This window comes from Procambarus clarkii, chromosome 16, assembly GCF_040958095.1.
Source record: "Procambarus clarkii isolate CNS0578487 chromosome 16, FALCON_Pclarkii_2.0, whole genome shotgun sequence".
Lineage (NCBI taxonomy): Eukaryota > Metazoa > Arthropoda > Malacostraca > Decapoda > Cambaridae > Procambarus > Procambarus clarkii.
In genome coordinates, this window is record NC_091165.1 from 20,137,094 (window position 1) to 20,154,981 (window position 17,888).

The 17,888-nt window shown below is 45.9% G+C and overlaps 1 protein-coding gene across 2 annotated transcripts in view; it reads right to left on the reverse strand.

The window, feature by feature from the left end:
- Positions 1 to 395: 395 nt before the first annotated feature.
- LOC123760065 (calcium-activated chloride channel regulator 1) overlaps positions 396 to 17,888 on the reverse strand; it is a 293,219-nt gene continuing 275,726 nt past the window's right edge. For both annotated transcript variants that reach the window (XM_069325298.1, XM_069325297.1), the window contains 8 exons: positions 14,766 to 15,323; positions 9,725 to 9,846; positions 7,082 to 7,193; positions 5,890 to 6,708; positions 5,422 to 5,725; positions 4,540 to 5,111; positions 4,028 to 4,166; positions 396 to 3,826 (listed from right to left, as the gene is read on the reverse strand). In XM_069325298.1, coding sequence (XP_069181399.1) covers positions 3,111 to 3,826; positions 4,028 to 4,166; positions 4,540 to 5,111; positions 5,422 to 5,725; positions 5,890 to 6,708; positions 7,082 to 7,193; positions 9,725 to 9,846; positions 14,766 to 15,323 — 3,342 coding nt within the window. In that variant the 3' untranslated portion in view covers positions 396 to 3,110. The remainder of the gene's footprint in view (positions 3,827 to 4,027; positions 4,167 to 4,539; positions 5,112 to 5,421; positions 5,726 to 5,889; positions 6,709 to 7,081; positions 7,194 to 9,724; positions 9,847 to 14,765; positions 15,324 to 17,888) is intronic.

The following is a 17,888-nucleotide window of genomic DNA, read 5'->3' on the forward strand; positions in this document are numbered from 1 at the left end:
TAGTGTGGATTGGTCAACATACTTCAGCCACGTTATTGTGACTCATCGCCTGTATGTGAAGTAGTATTTCTGAATTGGTTGGAAGCACCTAAATGCTAGTTGGCTGTAAATAATTAGATAAGTGTTTGATGTGAAGTACTTCTGCTCTGTCTAATCTCCTATTGTTACTGCACAGGTCGAATTTTTGTCGGTGATGAACAGAAACTCTTTGGTGATGATCTATTTGTGTGGCGAAATTGTGTGATTTTTTAATGAAACTTTTAATGTTAATGCATTCCATCACACCCTGAAGGAAATGTTGTCCTGCTAATATATTAAAAACATTATGTAGTGTATAGTGTAAAATGCGGAAAAAAAAACTTTGCTAATAAAAGGAGAAATGAAAGTGCAATGCATACATTCACTTGGCAATCTTTAATGACTAGTGCAAAACACCTTACAACGTTCACGTATATGACACGTCCAGCTCCCTACCTCACGCAGTAAGAAAATATCATAATGCCTCGAGGGAACACAAGCTTAACATCCCACACGCGTATAGAAATCACAATTAACAGAGCAACAAACCGACTAACACCGAAACACTAATGGTGATGGTGAGGGAAAAAGGGGGAGGGGGTGGGTAGGGGATGAGTGGGAAGGGATGTAATTGATGCAAAGATAAACTCTTGGCCACTATAATGTATTGGAAATAACAAATAATGCTGCTGCTTTTTCTTTGTTAGGGGGAGGATTCCGGGGAGAGGAGGAGGGATTCGGGGGAAGAGGGAAGGCTACGGGAAGAGATTGGAGGGGATAGCTGTGCTAGATATTAAAAAAATAATGTGTAAATGAAGGGCCAGAATTATTGACTGTTTTGGTCTAGCAATGAAATTCAATGCCATCTTTGAGAGCCTTGTGAGAGCCGAGCCTTGTGAGAGCCGAGCCTTGTGAGAGCCGAGCCTTGTGAGAGCCGAGCCTTGTGAGAGCCGAGCCTTGTGAGAGCCGAGCCTTGTGAGAGCCGAGCCTTGTGAGAGCCGAGCCTTGTGAGAGCCGAGCCTTGTGAGAGCCGAACCTTGTGAGAGCCGAGCCTTGTGAGAGCCGAGAGCCGTCGTCTGAAATCTGTTTACCATCATCTGTGTGACCCGATCGCCACGTTTCCCATCTCAATCACAATTTGTCTCGTTTTGTTTTTGGTTTTTATGTTGGTGCTGTAAAACCCGAATACATTCTTGTTTATTGATAAAACACCCGAACGGGAAATTATATATATATATATATATATATATATATATATATATATATATATATATATATAATGTAAATAATATGGCTCATCATTGCTTCTCACTAACACACCAGTCTCACCATCATCTTTTAGCCTTACAAAACACTAAATAATCCTAGCCTAAGCCTATATGCTAATTCAGCTGGATATTCTTCCTTTCCACATAATTATCACAAAGCATTTACAACATAAAAAGCGTTACACCCTGTTCATGCCTTGACGGCTTGGTCAAGAAAAGTGTAAATTCTGTGGGGGATTTTTGTTCTACAGATTTAGAGGAGAGTGACACAGGGAAGGTTCAGGGTGATAAATGATTTAGGGTGAGGCAAGGAAGGTTTAGGATGACAGGTGATGGGGGGCGAGGCAGGAAGGGTTTAAGATAACGTGTGATAGGGGATGAGGCAGGTTGGGTTTAAGATGACGTGTAATGGAGGGTGAGGTAGAGAGGAATCAAGATGATACATGATGGAGGAGGATAATGGATCTAGAAGCTCAGGGATGTGGAGAGAAAGTTCAGGAGGGCTGTTAGAAGGGTCTTTTAATACTTTCTTCTAAGGGGTCCTTCTTCTAAGAAGGGTCTTCTTCTTGTTCAAGCGGAGGGAAGGTCCAGGTGGGGCTGGCGGAGGGAAGTGTTAAGAGGGCTGCTGAATGGAAGGGGCAAGTATGATAGGAGGGTAGGGAGTGGGAAAGGTCAGTATTGCTGAGGGAAGAAAGTGTTAGTGGGGTTGGTGGAGAGAAGAATGGGTTCAGGCTTACAGAATTAAACAAGATGGCTGATGAATGTAAGAATGGGTTTAAGATGGATGATTAATGTAAATATTTTATTTTCACCGTCATGGCTAGTTTCCAAGTCCTCCTGAGAAGAGAGAATATAGACAGTGATGTATAGGAAAATGTACAGGTTGGCAGACGTATGTACAGATATTTAGAGGAAGATAATATACCGAAACGAATTTAAAGAAAATAGATTTAGAACCAGGGGGTGGGGGGGTAAGGTAGTAGAAAGACACTTAAGAAATCTAATCACATTGAGTTATGTACACATTTATCACATAAATCATTAAATCTATACATATTTTGAGAATTTCTCCAGTGTATTACATGATTAATGATATGCGTTTTTTTTAAATGAAGATGATCATAAAAAACTGGGTATGTAAAGTTCTCAAAACATTGCTGAATACAGAATATATTTGGTCCCTCACATTCGTTCATGATACAGTTCATTCAGAAACTGAAACAATTCAGCCATTCGTCATTCAAACAAAAGCCGATGTATACGATTATAATGGTAATGCAATTGAGATCACTTCATCAACTGAAATATTTTACGACATTTCCCTTAATAGCAAGAACGAGTGAAGCAGACATTGAGATCTCTTCACGGGTCACATGTCTTTTATTCTTTAATACTTTGTCACGATTTATTACTGCTCAATGTTAATGTCTGAGTTGTTCTTTCTTAAGGTCTGGTTGAAACTGTCTGGTCAGTATTTCAAACAATTCAATACTCGAGGAAAGTTTCAGAGTTGCAACAAGTTTCTTGCCAGATGAGAAGTTTTCTTGGAGGAACTCGAAAAGACAGTGTCAGTCCCTCTTTAAAGGGCCAAGGAGCACAGCAGCACAAGCTGAGCACATTGTTTTGGACTGAAATACACACTAGCGACCATCACGGTTCCAGTATCGGAAGAATCCGACACTTTTCAGCACTGCAACTTGTCTGGTCTCGTCAGAACACGAAGACTGTTTATAATAAGTAGGGGCTAAATTGAGCAGAGAGCACCTCACACCTGAGCCTCTTGGTACCTTACGATACCGGCGGAAACGCCGTACCAGCGACATTTTACACTTGGGTCACATTGCGACGCTTGCGGTCAGCCTGTGGAAGGTGCGGCTGGTGAGGTGCGGGCGTTGGGGCAGCGGTGCGGGCGCGGGACAGGAGATGGCCTGTTAGGGGCTCGTCCCAGGCGGCAGCATAGCTAGTGTAGTCTGGTCCTGGGACGGCACAATGGCATGGAGCTTCCTCGTGCGGGCAGGGCACGTAGACCGGGGTCTCGATGCCGCCACCAGTAGACACAGGCCGGTAGTCCGTCACGGTAACATCTGGGAAGGGTGCATGGAGAGGAGCGCCCTCCACCTGGTAGGCAACCACGCCGTCTTCAGCAGCTCCGCTGTGCACAGATAGTCGACGCTCATGTTCTTGCAGGAGAGTCGTCGCACCCCAGGACTGGACGGGAGAAAGCGGTCTGCCATCCCTTGTTGGCTCCGGTGCGTCTTTCACAACACTGTCCAGTGACTCGTGGCTGCCGCCGCCCTCCTCGAGACCCAGAGACCTCGACTTGACCATAACACTGCTGCTGCCTTGAACTTTCTCCACGTCCTTCTCGTGTTTCTGTTTACGTCTCTTGCTGGTGTGGCAGTAGCAATAGGAGACTAGCACTGCTACCACTATCAGGAACCCACCGATGCTTCCTAAGATCACCGCCACATCTTCTATCTGGAGCTCTGTCATGCCCACTGGCCGGCCAGATCCCAGTTCTGACGGCATCGTGTAATTTCCTGAAACGAGAGAAATATTGCATGGAAATTCATTTACATAGAGACTCTGTTTTAAACACCATCACTGGCTTCCCAATTTAGACTGAGCACGAGTGCTTAATTGCAAGAATGTTAAATTTCCCTACAAGTTTCATGAAAATTATATTGTGTTCCAGCCGAGATAAAGCAGGAGAGAGAGAGAGAGAGAGAGTGGAGAGTTACCAGAGGTGGTGAGCGCCGGCTGCGTCCTGGTGGTGATCTCGTAGGTGGTAGGAGGTCGTGGCACCCAGAGGGCGGCGATGTTGCCCACTCCACCGATGTTGCCGGCCTCGTCCACGGCACGGACCGTCACGTACCACAGCTGTTACAGTCAGGGACACACGCACACAGTCAAACAGCGAACACGTTTGATATTCAAAATTTGTGTGACATATGCTCAAAGTATTATTCTTGATTACGACATGAATGAATACAATATCGAATGTTCTTAATCTATAAACAATAATTTGAATAAAAAATACCTATCATAACTTAATTTATAATAACATTTGAACTCAATTTATAAATTTACTTGCATTTATTAAAGTTACACAAGTCTCATATATGAATATAATTAGACGCTTATCTATATAATATGCAGTATAAATTTGTGTAAATGACATGACTCTCACTTCATATAGGCTAAGAAATACTGAAAACCAATGAGATACATAAGGTCAGTGAGTGCTACGAACCTCCTCGTATCTCGTGAAGTGGAGACTAGTGGTGTGAAGGGTGCCTGCTGGAAGCGGCTGAGGCAGGCCAGTCAGACGGTCACCCTGGAAGGACCTTGCCTCCCTCCAGAAGGGCGCCACCACCGCCTCGTAATGGTGGGCGCGGTCAACATCCCAGTCATCCCCGGGGGCCGTCCAACGAAGGCTTATCTCGTGCACGGTGTCGTTCACCTCCACCCGGAGGTCCAGAATGCGTGACGGAGGGACGTTATCCCGCAGAATAGGAGGGGACACAACCTCCAGCACGCCCCACATGACGTACCGCAGGAAGGGCGGGGCACGGCGAGTGTGAACGTGAGGGAGGACAGAGCCGCAACACGACTGCTCGTTGTTCCAGTTGTCGTAGCTGTGTTGATAGTAGTGGGGCAGATGGGACGATGGACTCTTGTGGTGACGCGTTGGGGGCCCCTTAGCTATCACCGCCAGACCGCTGTTGTAGTCGATGTCAGCACTCAGGAGGTACCGACCGGGGTTACCAGGGAGAGGCGGCAGGTAGCGGGAATATATGCCATCGCCCTTGGTGATATCTGGATCTGGTAGTGGGTAAATAGATTAGTACTAAGTTCAAGGAAGTTGCACGATAAAACTACATGTTCTGCAATACAGAGAAATATAGAAATGCAAAAAAATCCATTCCATTCATTCATTGTAGTTTATTGCCCATAATATATATATATATATATATATATATATATATATATATATATATATATATATATATATATATATATATATATATAATATATATATATATATATATATATATATATATATATATATATATATTTATATATATTATAGCTGATTGGTCAGCTATATTGGCTATATAAAATAACAGCTAACCTCCAATGCCGTTGTCCCAGAGATCTAAGAAGATAGGTTGGTAGTTGCTGCCAGTGGCGTTGGTGCCGAGCCTCTGGAGTTTGGCCACAACACGGGCGTCCATGATGGGTGCCACGCCATCCTTCACCTCCGCATAGATCACTACTGGCATCGACGGGTCGGAGGAGTTGACGGGCCGGGAGCCAGAGCTCGTCCAGAGTAACACCTGTAGACCCATCGACGAGTTTCTCTTGGCCGTCACCTGCACGTAGAGTCCCTGGTGGGAGTCGGCGCGGTTCTCCACACTATACGTCCATAAGCCACGCTGTCAACACAGTTAAATTGGTAAAGATTTTGCTTAAACAAAATTCAGTTATCTGGTTGTTATGTCTTGGAAGGAACTGGACATGCAGCACCTGGTTATGAAGCTCATTGCATATGCAAAATTTAGACTGATTAAGGAATATAAAAATTTATCATTCTACTCACCTCGGCTTTCTCTAGACTGATGAAGATCATATTGACATCACCATCTTCCTCCTGCACATTCACGGATTCGATCATATGCCCTGAGGGAGCTGTGAGCTGGATAGCGTTACCCACGTGATTCAGATCGTAGTAGTACACAGAGAAGCGAGCGTTTGGGCCCAAAGAGTCATCGAGAGCGAAGGATCCTGCAGACATGGAGGCGATACCCCCAGGGTAGGCAGCGTTGTGGACTAGCACCGGGGATCCGGCTGCCGAGGGCGGAGCATTGTGTTGCACGCTAGCCAACAGGGCGTCCATTAGCGCCACCATCATCTTCACCTTCGAGTCGTTACCGACACCTTCGTCCATGACGGTGTGTATGGAGCCTTTGGCTGCCTCTACCAGAGACTCGAGGCCGTGAGAAGTGTCGGCGGCACCCCGGCGCTCGGTCAGTGGGTACAGCACTGCTTCGACCTTCAAAAGCCTCTGCTCTGTCAAGCTTGTCATCTCATTTAAATCCCTCTGAGGCGTCTGTCCTGATCCTGTAGTGATGAGGATCAGGGTGGAGCCGTCGGCGTTCTTACCATCGGCGTCTAGAACCCTCAGCGCCTCCTGCATGCCACAAAGAATGCACTTCTGACTCTCAGGAACGGGTGACGGGTTGCGGGGCAGCGATGACCCTACACGCTGCCTCATGTCGGAGTCTTCGCTCTCAATAAAGGTGAGTGGGGCGACGGTCCTCGCTACGGAATTAAAGGTCACCACGCCCACGTGAGCACCGTCAGGCACGTCGTACACCACCACACGTCGCATCGCCTTGCGTAGGAACTCCCAGCGCCGCTACGTGGGGAAACACAGTGAAGCATTAAACACAACTCTAAACATTGGTTTACTTAGAAAAATGTCTCCTACTGATTTTTCTCATTGATACAACACGTTAATGTGATTTATTTGTGCATTGATTTACTTCATAATGTTCCTTGACACGATGTTAATGTGAACTTTATATAGCCCTCCAAAATATGAACACTACTTGGCTATGGCTAACAAGGAAACAGTCACAAGAAACTGGGAATAACACTGCGGAAGCATCATAAACAAAATGATGATGACATCCCTAGACCATAAAACAGGTGTAACAGAAGTTCCACACCAAGGAATTCCAATTGAGGGCGATCTCTTTATTACTGAAGAGTGTGTGTGGAAGACTGACCTGCAGGTTCATGGTGGCGGTGTCCTCGATGACGAAGATATAGCGAGGGTTCGCCTGCTGTACGAACCTCAGCAGGGGTTCCAGGCCTCGACTTCCATTGCTGGCGGAGTTTCTGTACGGGAAAACAGCCAGAGGCTTACCGTCAGTTCCTGCGTATTTCTGTTATTTCTATAGGTTATGATAAAGTAAGTGCACTTGAAACATTTGATTAACTGTGAGTCACAGTTAAATCTAGTTGGTTATGAGTTGTACCTAATAGCCAGAACGCAGTACTCTGCTTACTATACAAGGCCCGATTTGCCTAATAAGCCAAATTTTCCTAAATTTATATATTTTCGATTTTTTCAAATGAAATAATAGTTATCCTTTTCATTATGTATGAGTTAAGTTCTTTTAATTTGAGTTCAAACTAACGTAGACATATGGCCGAGCCTAACCTATCTTAACCTAACCTAAACTATCTTAACCTAACCTAACCTATCTTAACCTAACCTAAACTATCTTAACCTAACCTAAACTAACATAACTAAGTCAATAATTTATGTTCTTAACGTAATATAATAATAGTTCAAATAAATCAATAGCAAACAATATTTTGAAAATAAAGGAAATCACTTAGGCACCGATTTGCCTAATAGGCAAAGAACATATTAGTGTATGTGTGTGTGTTCAAAATAAAAGCTTAACTTCCCTGTCACTTAAGACAACGACAAATTCAATATACATACACTGTTATAAATTAATTTTTGTCTTAAATTTTGCGTAGAAATAATGCTGCGATTTGGAGCTGTAAAGGTGTTAGGTAAGCGCTTATGTTGCATTATATTAGCTGAACAGAAGGGATTATATGGTATTATCAGCGTGTCTCCTCTCTCTCTCTCTCTCTCTCTCTCTCTCTCTCTCTCTCTCTCTCTCTCTCTCTCTCTCTCTCTCTCTCTCTCTCTCTCTCTCTCTCTCTCTCTCTCTCTCTCTCTTATTATTTCCTACGTGCCTGTCACTACTCGTATTATATTGACAAATAATTTTCACCTATTTCCCACTTACATTCCATATACTATTTTTGACAGCTAAAGCAAGTCAAGTCTTTTTTTTTTGCGAGTTTCAAAATGTTTCCATAATGGAAAAGATTAAGCGCATGTAACAGAGTGGAAAAGATCAAGCGAGTATAACACAAGCCCATCATAGCTGGGTCAAACGTCAGAAACGTGTGAAACTAGCTCTATGTAACATTAATGGTAACTCATCCGTTGCGTCTGAACTTGGCTTCGGACATCTACATGAAATAATTCATACAGAATGCATAACTGAAATATATTTTAAAGGGGTGGATGGGAGAGGGGGGAGTGTGTGTATATATATATATATATATATATATATATATATATATATATATATATATATATATATATAATTTGGTCTCCATTAGGTAAGTATACGTATTAACCACGCTTTGTGGTTTGTGATACCGTGTTAAAACACGTCTATAATAATATAGCAGAAGGTCAATATAGCAGAAGGTTAGTATAGCAGGTCAATATAGCAGAAGGTCAGTATAGCAGAAGGTCAATATAGCAGGTCAATATAGAAGGACAATATAGCAGAAGGTCTATATAGCACACGGACAACGTTAAACGCAGTTCAACTAAGCTTTCACTACTACTTCCTTGTATTAAACGAAGGTCTTAGGCTATGTCGTGGTCTAGCTCCTGAGTCCTGCAATTAGGGTTTAATATTTTTGGTCAATACAACCCATTCTCCTATTTAGGTATTTTTTTTAAACTATGTGCACCATAGCACAAATATTGATGTCCTAAGCAATTAGTGGAATTTGGTACTATTCACAAGAGGCCGAAAAATGAAGCTAAAAAAAACATAAATATTCCTAGGCCTAGTATAGCACACATATGTACTATATTAGGCCTCAGATAGCATATATTAGGCATAGGAAAGTTAGGATACTTGTTTTTTGTTATGAGTAGTTATGATTGAGGCATTCGTAACAAGTCTCTAGAATCACTAACACCGTTTTATATTTTATTAAAATACACAAGATTGCAGAGATTCAGAGTCAATGGAGTGGTGGGGGGTTGAACCCTGAATTCTTGAGCACTATATACCTTGTCATTCTTATAATCAACAAGTTTCGGGTTTAGGGGGTACTCCGGGGACCGAGAAATAGCCGTTTGTCGTGAAAATGTGACGACTGGTCTTCATCTGGGCCAAATCGAGTACGACAAATAATATATAATAATATGCAGGCGATGAGTCACAATAACGTGGCTAAAGTATGTTGACCAGACCACACACTAGAAGGTGAAGGGACGACGACGTTTCGGTCCGTCCTGGACCGAAACGTCGTCGTCCCTTCACCTTCTAGTGTGTGGTCTGGTCATCATCAATATAATATGTTTCATCACAGTTGCAAATGACAGAACAAAATATTACCTTCTTCCGACTCTTAAACCCTCTCTCTTCCATGTGTTCCTAACCCCCTTCTCCTCCCTGCCATGTCTGTCTGACCCTTTCTCGTCTCTCCCATGTCTTTTCAAGACCCTTCTCCTCCCTCCTATGTTTTTCTAGCCTCTTCTCCTCCCTTCCATGTCTTTCCTAGCCCCTTCTCCCCCCAGCCAGTGTAAGACTCACCTCCCTCCGGAGAAGTCTGGGGTCTGTTGGATGATCTCCCAGACTGAGCGGCCGCCACACAAGGCGTTGTGCTTGGTAGGAGAGACGTGGTTGTGGTTCTTGTCGTTGCAGAAGAGACGAACCTGGGAAAGGAGGAGAAAAATACAGAACACAAGTTACAGAGGAACATTTACAGGGAAAAGCCACAGGAATTCAGTTACAGGTTTGTGGCAACAGGTGGATAGGTGCAAATAGAACTACATATGTTTACCTGAGGGCCACTAACCCTAGTGGCATCGACGAGGACAGGAAGCCGGAGGCTTGTCGATGGTCCCCGACCCCTTTTCCCACATTTGCCTTAATGATCTTTTCCAGGTATATTCTGAAATCCAGCATAATATGTAACTGGGGGTACAGTTACAAGGGGGAGCCGCTGTAAGTGGGTAGTCACACGTTTATGAAAAAAAGTAACAGGATTTCAGATATCGGTCTCTTAATTATCGGCTTACATTCTCAGGTGTACATTAATGGTGCATACATACTGGTCAGTATTTCCCGGTTATATTCATATATCAAGCTTCACTACACATTATCTTGATCATTCTAACATCCTCCCCCTTTGGGACTCTACCTGCTTCCTATGGTCTTCCTGAAAACCAAATATCGTGGATTTATAGGTGTGTCCTCAAGTTCCAGGAGTCTCAATTCCCGAAGAATCTGACGTCTTTGTTATCCATTTTCCATTTTTAACAATAGAAAATGGTGATCATGACATGCGTAACTGTTAAGAATTTTTTTCTAATGCACCTACAGTTATAAACGCAATTTCATCATCGCAAATGACAGGGACCAAGAGCTGGAGCTCTCTAACGGACAGACACACTGGTTGCTTATTATTATATATGAATATTAATGGACATTTACAGGTGCATAATTACCGATATTGTTGGAGGTGCATTATTACAGGTGTACATTTGGAGGTGTATACTGGTGTATGGTTACAGGTGTTCAGTTGCAGGTGTATAACTGCCACGAGAAAGATACATTAAGCGAGAGAGAGAGAGAGAGAGAGAGAGAGAGAGAGAGAGAGAGAGAGAGAGAGAGAGAGAGAGAGAGAGAGAGAGAGAGAGAAAAGAAGAGAAAAAGCGAGAGAGAAGGAATAATCGTGAAATTTCCACCTTGCAAGTATATGAAAGAGAGAGAGAGAGAGAAGGACGAGATAAGATGCAAGGTGGCGCCATAAAGCCTCACTAATGGAGGGTGCAGTATACAAGTGAAGGTGGACTTGATGGGGCCATAATGTTGCTAGAGTCCAAAGGAGGCAGACTTGCACCAGATTTGCTGCCCTGAAATATAAAGAAAAGAGAGAGAGAGAGAGAGAGAGAGAGAGAGAGAGAGAGAGAGAGAGAGAGAGAGAGAGAGAGAGAGAGAGGGTGAAAGGGGGGAGGAGCTGGCAGCTGTACTGCTTTGTGGGTGGTGTGATCAGTGGGCCGATGCGACCAGTCGAAATCCAGCTAGTGCTTATATAAGGGGTGTTATGATTGGCCCACAGCTGGCATAAAAAAAAAAGTGTAGCACTTTGAAAGCCAGTCGAGCAAGGCTTTCATGCTTCAAGTTAACATAAGACTAGAAGGCCGCCCCCTGCAAAGCTCGAACGTAAATTTTAGCCCCTTAACAAACTCTCAAGCACAGTCAGTGATAATCTTTATGGTGATGCTATACTACCTGGGCAACCTGTCCTCCTACAAAGAGGATTACCTAAGGCTTACCTAAAGCTAAAAAAATGGTCGTATTAGAAAATGGAAGCGGCTCGCGAAAGTGATGTACTGTCCCGTTTTCTGTTTTGGGTCCTCTGGTAGGTTAGGAGAGGCTACTTTAAATTGGCTGTTTTCTTGACGTTGGGAAACCTTAGGAGGACGGGCTGACTTGTGTATTGTCCAACCAACAGAGCATAATTTGGCTCTGTGAAACAAAGCATATCCGCCAGAAGCTAATCAATGACGTTCTACGTATACGGAGGAGCTGGCGTTAAAATATTAAAATAAATAAAATATTATTTACCGGCATTAAAATAACAACGCGTGTCATTTGTGAGAGTTAACTTACAAAAGCTCTCCACAAGGTGTTTACAGTCTTCTCTATTTTTCATTAGAGCTGTTTACAAACACGTGAACACCGGTGTTATCAAGGCCATTGTCGATCGTGGGCGACGAGCGGCAGGTGCAGCCAGGGACTCCCTCATGCTGGCTCGTCCCGTCTTGAACACGATGACACACAGCTGGTGCAGCCTATTGTGCTAGCCAACCCCTCAACACACTCTATACACCAACGTTGTAACACAAATGATACGTTATGATAGATGCGTGACTCGCGGCACGCGTTACTTCTTTCTGGCCTTCGTTAGTAGCTTATTCACTCGTAACGATGGGGGGGGGGGGGGGGGGGGGGGGGGAAAGGGGGGCGTAAGATGTTGATAAGTCTTGTATGCTTTTGTGTGTGTGTGTATTGACTGGTTGTGTCTGCCGAATCGAGCTGTTAGATCTTGGACCCCGCCTTTCTAATCGACGTATTTTCCTCTATTAGGTCTACTACATATATTTATAACGCGCGCACGCACGCACACACACACACACACACACACACACACACACACACACACACACACACACACACACACACACACACACACACACACACACACACACACACACACACACACACACACACACACACACACAGACACACACACACACACACACACACACACACACACACACACACAGACACACACACAGACACACACACACACACACACACACACACACACACACACACACACAGACACACACACACACACACACACACACACACACACACACACACACACACACACAGACACACACACAGACACACACACACACACACACACACACACAGACACACACAGACACACACACACACACACACACACACACAGGAAGCAGCCCATAGCAACTAACTCCCAGGTGTTTATTTACTACTAGATGAACAGGTGCATCAGAGTGGAAAACTCTGACCATTTGTGTCTGCTTCAGCCAGGAATCGAACCCGTTCCTTAGGACTACGACCCCCGAACGCTGTCCACTCAGCGGCGGGTTGAGTTTTGGCTCTTTGGTCCCGCCTCTCAACCGTCAATCTACTGATGTACAGATTCCTGAGCCTACTGAGCTCTATCATATCTACATTTAAAACTGTGTATGGAGTCAGCCTCCACCACATCACTGCCTAGTGCATTCCATCTGTTAACTACTCTGACACTGAAAAAGTTCGTTCTTAAGTTCGTGTGGCTCATTTGGGCACTCAGTTTCCACCTGTGTCCCCTAGTGCGTGTGCCCCTTGTGTTAAATAACCTGTCTTTATCTACCCCTATTGATTCCCTTGAGACTCTTGAATGTGGTGATCATGTCCCCTCTCACTCTTCTGTCTTGCAACGAAGTGAGGTTTAATTCCCGTAGTCTCTCCTCGTAGCTCGTGTGTGTGTGTGTGTGTGTGTGTGTGTGTGTGTGTGTGTGTGTGTGTGTGTGTGTGTGTGTGTGTGTGTGTGTGGCGGTGGGTTGTGAAGGAGAAAGATACAAGAGGTGAAAATGAAGAGAAAGCCAGCAGGGGGGTACAGGTTGAGGTCGTCGCCGTGACGCGGAAGGTACTGTGAGAGTTTATATAGATGCTGTCGTGACTTCGTGGATTCCCAACGCCACACTTCGTCCCAGTGCGCAGGAATCCGAATACATTTCGTAGCGGAGATATCGGCAGTAGGTGTACTGGCGCGTCATTTAACAAGCATGTCGTGCGATGGTTCACACTACCGGCCCCACATTTCGACCCAGCGCAGTTCGGTATTCAATATATATATCGTATATATATATATATATATATATATCGAGTGTGTATAAATATATACCCAGACGTCCAGCGTGGTGAGACCGGGAAGGTGGAGGTGTCTAATCCGTTCTCCTAATTTAAAACTTCAACATATAAATAAAGGGGTACTAAAACTTACGATCCCAATCAACCTACTGATAGACAATGTGGTGAGCCAGAGTGGGTCAGCAATAGTCTTACACCTTGAGCTTACCTTACCTTGAGGTTACCTTACCTTACCTTGAGGTGGCACCGGGGTTGACTGTGCCCCTGTGGTGGTTCAGTACTGGTCCGGCGCACCCAATACTCCTTTTTTTCCGAAAGCTGCCCCCCACCCCTTTACATCGAATAGCTTTGTGTAGGCGCTTGACGTTCAACTGATGTGAGCGTCGGGTGGAAGATTCGGTGAGGTGTGTTCCTTACTAAATCAAATCAAAGGCAGCTCTGGGAGAGGTACTTACGGTGGGCAGCTCTGGGAAGGAGGTACTTACGGTGGGCAGCTCTGGGAAGGAGGTACTTACGGTGGGCAGCTCTGGGAAGGAGATACTTACGGTGGGCAGCTCTGGAAAGGAGAGGTACTTACGGTGGGCAGCTCTGGGAAGGAGAGGTACTTACGGTGGGCAGCTCTGGGAAGGAGAGGTACTTACGGTGGGCAGCTCTGGGAAGGAGGTACTTACGGTGGGCAGCTCTGGGAAGGAGAGGTACTTACGGTGGGCAGCTCTGGGAAGGAAGTACTTACGGTGGGCAGCTCTGGGAAGGAGAGGTACTTACGGTGGGCAGCTCTGGGAGAGGTACTTACGGAGGGCAGCTCTGGGATGGAAGTACTTACGGTGGGCAGCTCTGGGAAGGAAGTACTTACGGTGGGCAGCTCTGAGAAGGAGGTACTTACGATGGGCAGCTCTGGGATGGAAGTACTTACGGTGGGCAGCTCTGGGAAGGAGGTACTTACGGTGGGCAGCTCTGGGAAGGAGAAGTACTTACGGTGGGCAGCTCTGGGAAGGAGAGGTACTTACGGTGGGCAGCTCTGGGAAGGAGAGGTACTTACGGTGGGCAGCTCTGGGAAGGAGAGGTACTTACGGTGGGCAGCTCTGGGAAGGAGGTACTTACGGTGGGCAGCTCTGAGAAGGAGGTACTTACGGTGGGCAGCTCTGGGAGAGGTACTTACGGTGGGCAGCTCTGGGAAAGAGAGCAGCGAGGTGCTGAGGTGGTTGTTACTATAAGGCTCGGGCGAGAAGGAGCAACCAGGCTGTGTGGGGTCGCAAGTGGTGCCCTTAATACCGCCGTCAGCACACCCCGTGGCCGCCCACTGGTGGGTGTTGTGGTCACGGAAGGTGGGCGGGTAGAGTGGGTCGTTGTTGTGGCCGCGCTCGTCGAACACACCCCACCGGAATTTAGCCCACTCCGTCAGCAGCAAACGAGCCACGTGGGCGTGGGAGTCGTTGCTGGCGGCTCGGAGCAGATCGCCGCCCATCTGGATAAAGTCGCCGGCACGGCCGCAGCCCTGACTCTGCTGCGTCCACGGCCTGGCTCCGAAGACCGGGTGAGGCGCCGTGACGCGCACGTGGCCCTCCTTGGGCGAGGACGAGGGCATGAGAGGCGTGAGGAGGGAGCAGGTGAGGGCGTCTGTCCTCCAAGCCCTCGGCAGCGTCACCGTCACCTCCCTCAGGGAGGCTCGGCCCTCTGTCGCCGTCCACATCTGACTCGACAACTCCCGCAGCACACTCTGTGGAAGACAATATTAAGCGTTATCGCACGAAATCAGGTTTTCGTCGGGGGGGGGGGGGGGGGAATAAGCCCGAAGTTAATGTGACTCTATATAGGGCTTGGGACAGGAGGACTATAGACACGAGGATATGACAAGGGTGAAGGCACCATGAACAGACATAATAAATCAACATATTCATGAAATTTCTGCAATAAAACTGTTTGCCTGCAAATAAAATAAAAACGATAACTTTTGACATTTTGACAAAAGTCTAACTTAGATATGTATGGTTTAACTTGGGTCTAATTAGATAATATAACAAACTGAAGGAAAAAAAACTTTGGAAGAAAAACTAATTAGAAACACCACATGTAAAGTTATTAGTTCTATAACATCTGGAACTAATCTGCTTGAAACTCATATAACAGGGATCTGTTGACCAGACCACACACTAGAAGGTTAAGGGACGACGACGTTTCGATCCGTCTTGGACCATTCTCAAGTCGATTCGAAACCATTCTCAAGACGGACCGAAACGTCGTCGTCCCTTAACCTTCTAGTGTGTGGTCTGGTCAACATACTTTAGCCACGTTATTGTGACTCACCGCCTGCAACAGGGATCTGACACATTATAAGTACACAGCATATGTAACAGGGATCTGACACATTATAAGTACACAGCATATGTAACAGGGATCTGACACATTATAAGTACACAGCATATGCAACAGGGATCTGACACATTATAAGTACACAGCATATGTAACAGGGAGCTGACACATTATAAGTACACAGCATATGTAACAGGGAGCTGACACATTATAAGTACACAGCATATGTAACAGGGATCTGACACATTATAAGTACACAGCATATGTAACAGGGAGCTGACACATTATAAGTACACAGCATATGTAACAGGGAGCTGACACACTGTTAATACGCAGCTCATCTAGCAGGTATCTGGCGTACTCTGAGCACAATATCTCACATAACAGTGTTCCAAATTTGAGAAGAATTAGCTAGGTTGCTCCTCGTCCAGGAATCCCTTTGAGACAATTGTTGCGGAATTATATTACTTGTCCTGCTAGCCATGTTCATAGATTAATTGTTTTAATCAGCCCGGGAGACTTGTTACACAATTATTCACAGCATTATCTCATCAATATATTTATACGTAATACCCATTCTAGAGTATTATTTTCTCGCAACTGGATTGATATTTCTGTTAAGGATGAATTGGCCAGTGATAAGGGTATGCCTGAAAACAGTATTGTGACTGTTAACTGGTTGAGAGAGTACTGTCAGATAAAATGAGATTATTCAACTGTGAAGTGTTGGTGTGGCCACGAGGCCAGGCAGCAAGTGCTGGTGTGGCCACGAGGCCAGGCAGCAAGTGTTGGTGTGGCCACGAGGCCAGGCAGCAAGTGTTGGTGTGGCCACGAGGCCAGGCAGCAAGTGTTGGTGTGGCCACGAGGCCAGGCAGCAAGTGTTGGTGTGGCCACGAGGCCAGGCAGCAAGTGTTGGTGTGGCCACGAGGCCAGGCAGCAAGTGTTGGTGTAGACACGAGGCCAGGCAGCAAGTGTTGGTGTGGCCACGAGGCCAGGCAGCAAGTGTTGGTGTGGCCACGAGGCCAGGCAGCAAGTGTTGGTGTGGCCACGAGGCCAGGCAGCAAGTGTTGGTGTGGCCACGAGGCCAGGCAGCAAGTGTTGGTGTGGCCACGAGGCCAGGCAGCAAGTGTTGGTGTGGCCACGAGGCCAGGCAGCAAGTGTTGGTGTAGACACGAGGCCAGGCAGCAAGTGTTGGTGTGGCCACGAGGCCAGGCAGCAAGTGTTGGTGTGGCCACGAGGCCAGGCAGCAAGTGTTGGTGTAGACACGCGAGGCCAGGCAGCAAGTGTTGGTGTAGACACGCGAGGCCAGGCAGCGATGAATGCGAAGATGGACACCAAAAATAGGTTTTCAGTATTTGTTTCATACTCACTAATTTTACCGTCGGTCCAACACATCACCTCGCCCTCACAGCGACTTCCTCTTCTCTAGCAACAAAAACCTCCAAAAAGCCGTCTCATGGATGCCTTTGTCGGCATACGAGTCGACGACGGCTGACGTCCATTGAGAGACAAATGATCGAGGTATGATGCAACAGAAATCGCGACAGCGATGAAGAAGGGGGAAGAAAAGGGGAAGAAAGGGTAAGAAACAATCGACCGGCTCCTCCGAAGCATTGTATCAGGTCGCTGGTGGATGGTATGAGCGAGTGCCTTTTGTGGTGTGGACAAAGCCAAGAGCTAAGAGTCACCTTCGACGGGTAGATCCCCACAGGAGAATCGGCCTTGTGCGTCAATGAGACAACGACGAAGCTTGTGGCGTCAGCAAGTAAGTGGTTTACGCAGTTCGGGTTAATGAGTTCGGATTATCATTTAGTCTTAGCCGAATGTGGCGAAGCACAGCTCGAGTAGACGATTTGTTTAAGGCTCTGATGATAAAGCAATTTTTTTCATTAATATATTCAGCCCTTCTCTCCTATTCCACTCAATCATTTCATGTAGACGGAACAGCTACATGCAACTGTCTTAATATTTC